Below are 13,685 nucleotides of genomic sequence, written 5' to 3' on the forward strand. Positions count from 1 at the left end.
TTATTAAAGGTTCGAGAAAATAAATGCTTCTCTTCAATTAGAATTTATGACACTTTCACTCGTTTTTTTAAAGCAATTTCACCAAATGCACAAATTACAGAGCTTTTTTAAAGCCAAGCTATTATTACCAACGTGGTGGAAAAAAAAAACACAAATTCTGATTAAAATTAAATTTGACTTAAGTGTCTAAAATAAATCTAGTGAGTTTTGAAATAACCCCTCTGCTGCTCCAGTACCATTTAATTTACATGACTAATCTCAACACTAGCTCATAAATCAACTTACCCACTACCATGATGTTGAGCTCAAAGCCCTGTTTCATAGCCTTCCTCCTCATCTGCTCCAGGATGGCATCAATGCCCACGTAGCTGAAGTCGATGCTGGGTTTCTCCAGGCACATGGTTGGGGGAATCTCTGAGATAACAGAATCTGCCATGATGCTACTGCTGCTGCTGCTACTGCTGCTGTAGCTGGAAGTGACCTCTGACCCTGCGGACACACAGAGAAGACACAATGAGGAGCCATTTATCACAAGGTACTAGTTAACAGTCAAATGCACTCCACCGCAGTCAACAGCATTTACACTACAGGGTATTTTATAAGCTGACAGAGAAACTCTTAGAGAGAATGTGCTTCTACACAGCTGGACTATAGACATAATACACAGGGGACTATCTCCGGCATTGAGCCAGCTAGCACATTTTTACTTCTGGATTTAAATAAATACCCATTTTTTGAGGTGTATTATTGGGCCAAAAATGTTCTCATCGCTCTTCGAGTGCATCCATCATGTGAAAGAGCCCCTTTCCACATTTTTCTGCTGACATTATTTAGAGCGTAACAATCTTATGACTCCTCTGTGATGGGACCGGGTTGGGATCCCCCTAGACTCGAAAGTCAAGAAGATTGGATCTGAATAATGATTGGGTTGCTAAAACCACATTTAGCAGGTGACCTGGGACACATTCTGACCACATTTAAATTAAGATGTAAATGCAAATTCATTTTTATGAAGCACATTCAACAGTCCAAATAATACGTAATGAGATTATACTGCTAAATAACTGTAGGTGTGAATATTGTGACTGAGAAATGAGGAAAAATCATTTGGAATGCAATTTTTTATTTGTTTTGTGTTGAATGGAAGCATTTTGACCATTATTATAATGTTTTCTGAAGTTATGTAAATGACTAGATACTTCAGTTATCAACCTGCACACAGGTGCAACAAGAACAATAATCGATCCCCATCAGATTACTCGGCACACACACTCAAATGGTTCCGAGCTTTTATGAATTTCTGCTGAATACAAAAGAAGATAATCTGAAGACTGCTGGAAATCATATCCATAATAAAAACAAACAATACTAAGGAAGTTTGAATGTCTGCTACTTTCCTAAAATCTTCAAAATAACTTCCTTTTGTTCAACAGGAGGAGGAAACTCAAACAGGTTTGGAACAAGTGGAGGATGATTAAATCATAACAGAATTTAAAACATTTAGTAAACCATCTTTTTAGGAACAAAAGCATGCCAACTGAAATGTAATGATTTTTCTTCCATACACAAATACAACAACATGTAACAAGCATTATTTTAATCACAAAAAAAAGTTGTCCAAATTACTTTTTAGAACTTAGTTTATTGATTAACATAACAGTCAGTAATAAAAAAAAACTGAAGTAAAAGGTAATCAAAAAGTAAATTTAATTAATCCTACTAGTTAGGGATGCTCGGATCGATTGGCCAGAGATCGGTATTGGCCAACAATCACATCTAATGACTCGATTGGTACTCGCTGATCTGGCTGATCTCATAAACTGATCACAAATGTTTATGCATTTACAAGCAGAGGAAGATACATGTGTACACCTGGGTTATACATACAGCAGCTACTGCATGTATTAAGGGCTTTTTACATAAAAGAACTGAGAGTTCTGTGCTTTTCACAATATATTAAGTTCACAAAAAAAAAAATGGCTGGGAATATTAAATGTATTAAAAAAACTTATTGTGGGTATTTTTAATATTGTATTTTTTACAAATATTTAATAATATGGAGTGATGTAATTTACTTATTGCATTAAACAGTAGTTTATAAGCCTATTTCCTTTTAGTAAGGAAGTAATGGATTTATAGGTGTGTGTTTTAACTTCTCATGCATCAAATATTCACTGCTAACATTTTCTTGATTGAGACGTTGAATTCTTCTTTAATCATCTGCAATGTTTCTAAATTGCATTGTCATTTTTCTTACCATTTTTTTTTTAAATCTGTGCTATCTATTATGTTCTATAAAGCTGATTCTGACCATGACATGTTCACACCTAAATCGTTAAGAGACATTAAATGCAGCATCCTTTATTTATTCTCTTAGGGTAAGGAGAGATCTCCACTTAGGTATCGTACTTGGAGTGAAAGTTCAGTTCAAATCAGTCTTCAAAACTGGATTCTGCAATTTTGTTTACCTCTTCAGCATTGCGTGCATTACAGAAAAAGAATGTCCCACAGGCCAATCACACAACACTTCCAAAGAACTCTGAGAAATACCAGACATTTAAAAGTGAAAATAAAGCAGCCATCTTCATGACAAAAATCAGTAATCAATTCGCTTTTGTGAGAAACAGATTTTTCTCCACAAGCAGGAATGATGAGATACATCAGTGATAAGATACTTGTATAATGAAAACAAAAAGCTGGGCAAGAAAAAACTAGAAAAACAACAGGAGATAGAAACACAATATTTTAGTCAGAAAATGCAAAAGAAGTCAATGGAACCCCAGCAAGCATCTCCTCAGAGGGCCCCACCACAAAGCCTGCGGCCCCAAAGCGAGCCCCATGGATCAGCGGGACCTTCCAGCAGACAAAGCGGTTCAAAATTCTTCAAGTCAGTAACCTGATCCACTGGCAGCTCTCTGGGCTCGGTACAGTTATTCAGAAAGCCGTTCGGCTCCTCTCCACCCTGTCAGGGCATCGAGCCAACAGACCCACAGCCACTGGATTCCTCATTTCACAAAAGACACGCTCGTCCCTGGAGACTCTCCAACACGACATTATTACAGGTACACCAGGGCGACCGGCAGCACAGAAACTTGTTGTGAAAAGTAATTGATACGTTAAGAATATTTGTTCGCAGTTTACAGAATGACAAGACCGAACTGGTGAGCAGAAAGAGATGTTCATGTTTCACCTTGACGTGGTGATTAGAGACAAGGGCATCTTTTATGACAGAAAACAGACAACCAGCTATTCAAGCTATGTGCATAAAATATGTGCATTAATGCTAACGTTTAAAAGAGAAATTCTTTCTGATTAATAAATGCTTGATAATGGCAGTGTGTGTGTGTGTGTGTGTGTGTGTGTGTGTGTGTGTGTGTGTGTGTGTGTACATATGAAATGGATACACACAGATATTTAAATTGTCCAATATCTGAGTCAGGTTTTCATAAAATTACAAATTTGTCAATAAAAATCAATGTCTAAATACACAACTTATTAACAAAATGATAAAAAAATGTTTTTAGGAATACATATTTAATAGAAACAAATGTCTAAATGTGTAAATAAATAAATACATATATAAAAAATAAAACTAAAATGAATGTGTTTAAGTAATGAATTTAAAAATAAATATTTTTTTGTCATTTGAAGTACAAAACATGTTAACAGATTGAAATTTTTTTTGGTCCCATAACTCTGTGGTCAGTTGTTCTGAAAAATATAAACAAGTTTTAATATAATGCTAACATATACTTTCTATGTGAATTTATGTTTAGAATTTTTCCTGCAAATGTCACATCCATGACTCTAGAATTGCTCATATAATATAAAAAATAGACGTTTTTGAGATTTGCCATGGTAGTGTAACTAGTAGTGTAACGCAGTGTAACCTAACGCAGAGTTCAAACTGCATGATTTTAGCCACGATTTTGACTCGTCGACAGGTTTTGAGAAATCACAGCAGATGCCTGAAATCTGTAATTTACCTATCGTCATATCGATGCTCGTTTACATGTGTAACAATAACAAAGTGCAAACTATAAAAGAAACTAACAGAATCGCGGATTAGACACTGACAGACATTTTTGCTGACTGAAAATAACATTGGCAATTGCCTACAGCCAATAAACAACTACAGCAGGTGGTGAAGTTAAAAGCACTCATTTGGACCCAAGAAATGGAAAAAAACTAGTGGATAATTGCCAGGAGCACTCGTGTCTGTTTGACGTTTAATCTGAGCAATCAGGTTGAAAAAGAAAAAAGTTTAGGAGAAATTGCTAAATCCCTTCAATGGCCAGGTGAGAAAAAGAAGTACATTTCTACCCCACTAAAGGCTTCTTTCCCATTATGTAGTTACAGATGTTACTACTTCAATGTGTTCCTTGTGCCGCCATTCATACCGCGGCGACGACGGTACTTGATGCGCCAGCAGCATTTGACCGCTGGGTGGCACTTTAACCACAGATATTCAGCTTTGCCTTTTCACAATGCTAAACAGACTGTTCTGTAGGCGTAGCTTACTGTATGTGATGTGATGTGTTCAATTAAAATATAATTTTAATTTAGTTTTTCTGGTAATAGACATGCTCTTACACTATACTATGCTGTAGAAAAGATACATGGTGAGAAGTCAAAAAGCAAATATAAGAATTAAGTTATTAGCCTTCAGTGCCCGATTAAATTGCGTTGGGGTGAAAATAATGTTTTGATTTCTTTGACTATCATGGCAATGTTATAATCTCAAATCTTAAACGTGCGTATATGAAAAACAGCAAAATAATATAGATTATCCTGCCGGTAGAGCAAATCACTTCACAGTTGTGAACTTGCGATCACCTCAACTTACATTTAATTTTTTTTACCTGGTTTATTGTAAACTTATTAAGTGCAAAGAGGATTCGTTTTGGAAAATAGAATTGAAGAAATGAAAGACAACTAAAATGAAAGCACAAACATTCAGTACAAATAAGTAGTCTTAAATAAATAAATAAATAATAATAACAAAAAATATATACTACATGACAGTCTGAACTCGGCATAAGAATCTAACAAGAACTGACTATCTTTAATATTTAATAACTGATTTAATAACATACTAAATAACAAATATACTGACAATTTTACCAAGTAACAATTTACAAATAGGCTTACAGGACTGCACTCTAAGCTTCCATTAGTAGTCATAAACACAAATCTATAAAGCCATGAAGACCAAAGCACCACTTCAGCATGGAAAAAGAGCTTCCTGCACTGCTCAGACTCTTACCTGTGTTCAGACAGCTGATCCAGCTCTCTTTCTGCTCTGATTAAGTATTCTGGGAACAGATGGCAGATATGTGCCAACAGCACTTTTCCTATGAAGAAGGCTATATTGCATGAATAGAGAATCATATTTCGCCAGCACACTGTTTATACTGTAGTTACGCTGAGCCACTGAGCAGACACACCTAACTTCCACATGTGATGGCCAACAGACCACTTCCTCAGTTTCTTCCAAACCTCCTCCTTAACATTCAGTAAGGGCACTGAGGGAATCGCTTTCTCAACCCACTGCCTCTTATCCATCCTAGCCATCTCCTCCTGCAGAAAACACAAACTGATGAACACAGACTGTCAAAGAACAATGGGCCTGACGTGAATGTGTTTAAAAGTTAATGTCTAGCCATTTAGCAAATGCTAACATGGGTTAAATAGAGATAAAGCAGTATCAAAAATATCCTACACTCACTCCAAGTTCATTGCAATGTCAATGTATGAATGTCCAAAATAAAAAATAAAAACTCAATGGGAAAGACAGACAAGTAGCAGAATAGTATGTACTTTTTTACTCGGAGGACTTGATCTAATATACACAAGGTTGGAAAAGAAAGTCATTTTATGCAGATGCTTTCTAATGTCATTCATGCAAAGCTCCTAAGGGCTCTTCTCCACTGACAGGATGTTAGAGAAAGATTGGAGAACTTCTCATACACTTGCCAAAGAAATAGTTTCTTAAACTTTAAAGTAGGAAGCATATACATCAATACCAACACACACACATAATTCTATCTATTTTGATCCCGCAAAAGCTGGAGGTTTACAAGAACCAGCTTTACTGACAAAATGCACATGAAAATTGCCTTATAATAAAGGTACAGTAGGTGATTAGCCAAAATGCTAACCGGTTAGCATAATATCTTTTAAATACAATACCTCCCCTGGCATCCACGCTTCCTGAAATCAAGAATGCACACATTAATGACCCTCAAGATCACGGGTGTCAAACTCTGTTCCAAAAGGGCCGCAGCTCTGCACAGTTTAGTTCCAACCCTAATTAAAAACACCTGATCAAACTAATTGAGTCCTTCAGGCTTGTTTGAAACCTACAGGTAAGTGTGTTGGAGCAGGGTTGGAACTAAACTGTGCAGGGCTTCGGCCCTCCAGGGATTGAGTTTGACACCCCTCCTCTAGATCTTGTCATTCACCAATTAGAAAACTTTATTAGTACTTTATAATACTACAATTCTGAACGAAAAACTGTTTGTATATCTAGCACCTTTTCAGTTGTGTAGTTGTGTAAAACTTGTCAATGTGCAATACTTCATACATGCAAAGATCGCTGGTCTCACTCTCTCATGCGTTTTGTCCTAAAGCAACTACTGTATACTAAGTGGTTGGCCAACAGCGGGCAGGAATTACACTCATCACTAAGCCATCCTTACATGCCATTTCAGACTGATTATTCAAAGTAGCACATTAAACAATATAGGGAGCACGACACAGGATGTCATTGTAAAAAAAAAAAGAACCAATGTGAATTTAAAACCAACGTAAAGTAGGATAGGTGGAATAGTATTTGTTTTTAGCGCTCTCTTGTGTCCCTTGACCGTGGTGCGCGTGCACACGCATTGGCATATATGTGTGAACAGAGATGCGCAGTTGTACAAATCTACATTTGCTGACAGGCAGTTTGGGCTACTTATCAGATTTATGGTAATTATTTTAATTGGATGAACATTTTTTAGTCTTATGGTTCACTTAGAATATAAAAATACATATAAACACATTTAGATCATTTACTTTAATCAGTAGTAGGGAAATGTAAAGAGACTTTCAACCAGCACAACAAAAAATGTGTCTGAACATAATCACCTACTGCACCTTTAAACAAGAGACATCATTTCACCAGTGCATGAACAAAATACACACAAAACACAATATTGAGCTATTTTGAACTTTGACTAGGCACACACACTCCGCTGCTCTTGCACTTTGGTCAATGCAGCAACAAACTGGCCTTTGAATGGGCTTTTATGGTTAGTATTTTCAGCCGTTTTTTTTTTTTTTTCAGATGAAAAATCAAAAAATGCCCTTTTCAACCAAACAAATTGTTGGCTGATAATTTGGTGCATCACTATTTTTTATCAATTGAGTGTGTTATTGCTAAATCCTATTATTATTATTACTATTATTATAATTGCAATATTTTATTTTTCTATAGTAACATTACAATATAAATACAGTATCACAAAATAGTTTAAATTGCTCTGATTGATGGTTTTCTGGGTCAAAGTATTCGGGTACATAAATTTGAAAATCACAATGGAAATAATGCTTTTTTTACTTTGTTTTGTCTCGTTTCTAGTACAAATATCTTAGGAGGAAGTAAAAACATTGTTTAGTTTTCACTGTCAGAAGAAATAAGTGAAAATTAAGAGTGTTTTCCTTAAAACATGCTAAATTATAAGCCAATAAAGTAAATCAAAAAATCTTGCTTTCACTTTGAAATGTAGATGTTTGGACTAGAAACAAGACAAAAAATTCAAAGTAAATTGTCTTTTTTTTTTTTTTTTTTTTGCATAAATCACATAAATTCCATATAAATGATGTGATTAAATACAAATCTGTACCTCCAGGCTAAAACTACAATTCAAACTCAGCATTGCATATCTTTAATGAAGAAAGCATAATTGCATTTTCATTTTCTAAAAACCAACTGTTTACGAACAATGTCCATGTGATTCAGGAAAAGAGCATTCACTCACTGCCCTTAGGCGGATTTGGAGCAGATCCTCCTTGGCTCACAGTAATGTCCGGCATTTTAATACCCTCAATCAAGGAGAGCTTTTGACAATAGCTAGAGGTTTCCAGAAAGCCCACCTGTATTGACAAAGGAATCTGCAAACAGCACAAATCCTGATCAAACACAAACATTAGTTTTTACTTCACTGAGCACACAGGTCATTTGAGCCCTTCTTTCTTTCTGTGATTCGAGAGTAGAAGTCTTCGTGGCAGTTTGTTGAGTTCATCACAGTGTGTTCTTGACAATGCACTATAAATACAACTCCTTCACAGAAACATTTTGTGGAAATGTTTGACTATGACACATTTCTGTATCCATCTGTTTTTAAAACAGTTTCAGCGACTAATGGAACAAACCGAGGTGCATATTTAAACTCCCTGACAACAGGCAGAGTCACAACAGCGGAAACAAGCTGACCTACAGATCTACGGATTCCCTTCATCCAGGACCACGTGTGACGTCTTTCCTGAGTGATATTGTGCAACTCAGAAAAGTAAACTGACCCCACAGCCTGTCAGGAGGAATGGAAATCTATGCCTGTAAAAGGAGCTGTGAACACAGGTGCCTGCGCACAATCACAGCGACCCCATAAATCTCCACTACCATTAGCCTGAGCATTACAACTTTGCCAAATTAGCAAAACAGCTGGAAGACATTAAAATCCCATCATCAGAGAGGATAAAAAAAAAAAAAAACACTTAATATAGAGCAATATGAAATAATACAGCCTGCTTGTGGAGATTATGTCCCAACTGAAAAGTATAAGACAAATTGACCTTCAATGTCTGGGTATCTCTAAAGTCAAAAGCAAAAAAATAATAATTACAGTATTAAGGGTATTATTAATGAAACCGTAAGGAGCAAAATCAATCTGCAATCATTTAAAATATTATTTTACTCAAATTTAAATTGTTCTTATTATTTCAAATTCATGATAATAAATACAACTCAAAGTATTTAATACAGAAACTCTAGATTTGAAGCGTCACAAAGTGCAACAAGAAAGTAAAACAAAAGGTCCAAAAACTACCATTTTGCCAAAAAGGCAGAATAATTTGAGAATCTAAATATTATTACTATTGTTTTGTTTTTGTTGCTTTTAATCAAAATTATTCATTCATTTTCCTTTGGCTTAGTCCCTTTATTCATCATGGGTTGCCACAGCGGAATGAATCGCCAACTTATCCACCATATGTTTTACACAGCGAATGCCCTTCCAGCAGCAACCCAGTACTGGGAAACAGTACAACTCATTCACAATGACCAATTTAGTTTATTGAATTCACCTATAGCGCACGTATTTGCTGTGGGGGAAACCGGAGCACCCGGGGGAAACCCACACAAACATGGGAAGAACATGCAAACTCGACATAGAAATACCAACTGGCCAAGCCGGGACTCGAACCAGTGACCTTCTTGCTGTGAGGCGACAGTACTAACCACTAAGCAATCGTGTTGCCCTTACTTCTTCAAATTAATACAAATATTGTTTTAGAATTCAAGCTTTTACAGCAGATTCAGGGATCGCAAAATTCAGCCAGGAGTCCCAGGCTATTAATTTTTTTAGTGGGACTATCAAAATCTATCTACACACGGCCCGGCGGGCCAGTGGAAGGAAAATATATATTTTAATGCCTTTACATTCTCTCACAAAGTAGAAAATTATGTATGAACTGTGCTGCTGTGTTAATCAAATGATTTCAATAAAACAATCAAAACGCGTCTCAACAATAAAATGTCAAGCATGGATAAAGCTAAAAATGTTAAGCATTTATTAATAATAATAATAATAATAATAATAATAACAACAATAATTATAATAATATTTGTTTAATTTGTGCTTAATTGGATCAATTGTGAATGCTTTACATTAAAATTACAAAACAAATATTCATAGTTGTTTTCTTTGTGTTCAAACAATAAACAAAGCATGTTTTAATTCTGAAACTATATTTCCTATATTCGTCAACTAATTTTTACTTAAATTCTGCACTTGATTAGTATTTATATATTGAATGCTGTAAATAAAAATAAAGCATTAACAAACAAAACAAAAAAATAATTAAGCATTTCACAAAATAAAATGACTTGGATTGGAAACAAAAGCACATGTAAATTATGCAATTGCTCATTTTTGAATGAAGGATTTTTAAAAGAGTGTATTTTAATAAAGCAAGATCAAAGGCATGTACAGAAAACGTATGCAATCCTCTCTCATTCCTGCGAGTCGTCACTAAGTGAATGCTGTGACAGACAGAGTGTAGACTGACAGGTTTGGGGGCCTCTACCGCTGACAGACTCCATGCCTGAGGAGATAACAGTGAGACGGGCCAACTGAACACTTACACCCTGCAGGGAAAAACAAGCTCAGGGTGAGCAGAGAGGTGAACATACAGTCCTGCGGTCGATGATTAGCTGTTTCCTGCAGGAGAATGTTGGAACCCCGAGCCTTGTTTTTAACTTACATGGGATCCATACAAATGACGAATACAGTTTCCAAACCTTCATAAGAAACAAAACATTTTACATTTCTGACATAATGAGAAGCAAAACCCAAGTTCTTGCCATTATAGACAACACAAGCAGCTATTATAATCATCATCAGTGAGAATTCAACTACCCTTTACTGTATGCATTTTTTAAATGAGCTATTTTGCAAAATGTGAGTAGTTAAACACAACCCAGCAAGATATTATAGTCCCAATGGACTCAAACAAAACTTTCCATTTGAAGTGCTGGACAGTATTAGTCCTTCTCTGTTTCCAATTAGAGGCAAAAAAAAAAACTCTTCTAAAGCTGTCTCCCAGTCTCCAAACATTCAATAGCTTTGTAAATAGTTGCCAGTGACTCTGCAGTAAAAAGTAGAGAGGAAGTCAGAGCGAACAACTGATTTATTCGTCTCAGCTTGAGGTAAAGGTTGCAAATCACAGACGGTGTCTGAGGTGGGACATTTGTAAAGTAGACCCAGAGGAGTGTAAGTAGGAAGAAACAGTCTCATCCCAGACTAAAGGGAGTCTACAGTGCTCGGGTCAAGCTGTGAGACCATATTTTATGAATTAGCATCTTCCTGTTTGGGCCATTTCTAATGAATGCCATCTTGAGTAGCCCTCTATACACAAACTTTTTTATTTAAAATGGATGTATGGAAAAGCTTAGCATAGTTTCTTTAATAGGGACATGCAGGCATAAACAATTTACCAGAAACGGTGCAAATCATTTTAAGATTATGGCTTATTTGATTATTTTGTCAGTTTAGATACGGGTCAGAAACATTTAATATCAGCAATTTATCATTTAATAAGTACACTAAATGAAAATCCTATAGTTTCTCTCAAAGAATCTTGGGAAAATGACCTTGGCGTTGATATTACGGAAGAACAATGGGAGGATATTTTAAAGATGGTCCACTCTTCTTCCATATGCGCCAGACATGGCCTAATGCAGTGTAAGATACTCCATAGAGCTCATTTAACCAATGCCAAATTAGCCAGATTTTTCCCTGATAGAAGTGATGCCTGTCATCGTTGTAAGCAGTCTCCGGCCAACCATCTTCATATGTTCTGGAGTTGCCCTCAAGTAAAAAAATTTCTGGTCCAGTGTTTTTGACACACTCAATAAATCTATTAACATAAATCTAGACCCTAACCCCTTGACAGCGCTTTTTGGTATTTCAGAGAGAGTTGACCTGTCTGTTGCATCTCGCCAAGTTATTGCCTTTTCTACTCTTCTAGCTAGACGAGCCATTCTTATCAAATGGAAACAGGTGATTCCTCCATCAAATGACATGTGGATCCGAGAAATCTTTAGTTACATAAAACTTGAAAAATTAAGATGTTTACTTGCAGGATCTCTCAAATCTTTTTACAAGACCTGGAACCCTGTTTTAGACTATATCAAAGGCTTACCTTGTTTAGTTGATATCAGATCTAATAAACAGTTATTAATTGAAAAGAGAAAATATTGACTCCTTAATGTGAACTTTTAATTACTATTTTTTTCAATTGTTATTATTATAATTTTATTTATTTATTTTATTTATTTTTATTTATTTATTTTGCTTGTATCGTAAACTTGCTCATTTATTATTATACTGTTTAACCATTTCTTTTAATTCTTGTATTTTATTTATTATTATTTTGTTTAGAGGATATGTTTGTTTATAATTCATACATTTGAACTTATTTTATTTTAAGGGGATAGTGGGGAAAATAAGGAAAATAAGACACTCTGTAATTTTTCCTTTATTGTATTGTATACTATGATGTATTGTCTTGTTAATCTCAATAAAAAAAAAGTAAATAAAAAAAAAAGATTATGGCTTATAACAGATTTGCTGTTAAACTGTACATAATTTACAGTACTTGTCAATATAATAAATTAGCTTAATAAGCAAACATTTCAAAAGTGGTAAGTGAATGTAGTTCACAAAAATTAATGTACAGTTTTTCAAATGCAAAAAGGAAAAATAATAACGTAAAATTGTAAACAGGGTGAACAAGCGTGCATATTTAGTTATACAATAGTTTTTACAAAAACACTCAAAAATAGATTAAACGAGACACCTAAAATTCATTAAATCGCAACATTTTCAAAATGTTTTAAACAACTACAGTATTATTAATAAGATATTTTTCTTGTGCACCAAATCAGCACATAAGAAAGATTTTTATTATAGGAATCAAAATTATTGTTTCTTCGGTGCACCGCAATGCAAATGCAGAAAATTTGGTATCGGTTCAGTAATAATCATAACTGGTTATTATGTACTGACGTCATTTATCTCATATGCACGTTTGTTTTATAAATAAAACACTGCAACTACTTAAAAACACAGAAACTCTGTACAATTCACTGCATTTAGAGCAAAAGCCCCCATTTCAATTGTTATTGAGAAAATGAAAGTAAACTCCATTTCTCTCTCTCTCACTGTGGACATTTAACCTGCTGTCATAAGGAAACTTTTGCTCTCCTCTCGGATGTTTTAGCGAAACGTGGATCAGACTTGAGCATGTCCGCAGATTGGTTTCTTCACCATGTCTATCATAGATCAGCTGTGATTGCTGCTGTCGTTTATTAAGAGTCGCTCATCGGTAAACAGCACGTTAGAGCCAATCACTGCCCTTTCTGTTGAACGTGTGACCAATCATAGAGGTGTAATGCTCAGAAAGCGAGTGGAATAATATTTACTTTTGTTTATTTGCTATAAATGCTCATGTTGTTCTGTGCATGTACTTGAGTTTTTAAAGGTACAGTTCATATATCTGACTGCTTGTTTTAGAAGGGCAATTGTATTACAAATAATATATAAATTTATTTATACATTAAGTCAACAATTCTTGTGCTTTGACTAAAATAAGTGTGTGTGGAAAGCATCGTCAATGCACCGTGATGATATCAAATTGAAACGAATCGATGACATGCTAATTATAACCAAACCATGAGACCAGCATAGGATCACACCTCTAATTTCTATTGGATCATGTGACACTAAAGACTAGAAATTCAGCTTTGAAACACAAGATTAAACTTAACTGTAGTGTTTAAAATATAAAACAGAACAAAAAATAAATTACAATAATATTTTCCAATATGACTTTTTACTGTGCTTTGGTTGAATACATAC

The 13,685-nt window shown here is 35.0% G+C and overlaps 1 protein-coding gene across 8 annotated transcripts in view; it reads right to left on the reverse strand.

Moving 5' to 3' along the window:
• The window catches only part of septin9a (septin 9a), a 132,292-nt gene that overhangs the window by 21,418 nt on the left and 97,189 nt on the right, over positions 1 to 13,685 (reverse strand). For 5 of the 8 annotated variants that reach the window (NM_001423665.1, NM_198911.2, XM_087242275.1 and 2 more), the window contains 1 exon segment: positions 286 to 489. In NM_001423665.1, the coding sequence (NP_001410594.1) occupies positions 286 to 489 (204 nt within the window). 8 annotated transcript variants of the gene reach the window in all.

The sequence above is a fragment of the Danio rerio genome, chromosome 3, assembly GCF_052040795.2.
Source record: "Danio rerio strain M-AB ecotype USA chromosome 3, GRCz13ab, whole genome shotgun sequence".
Taxonomy (NCBI): domain Eukaryota; kingdom Metazoa; phylum Chordata; class Actinopteri; order Cypriniformes; family Danionidae; genus Danio; species Danio rerio.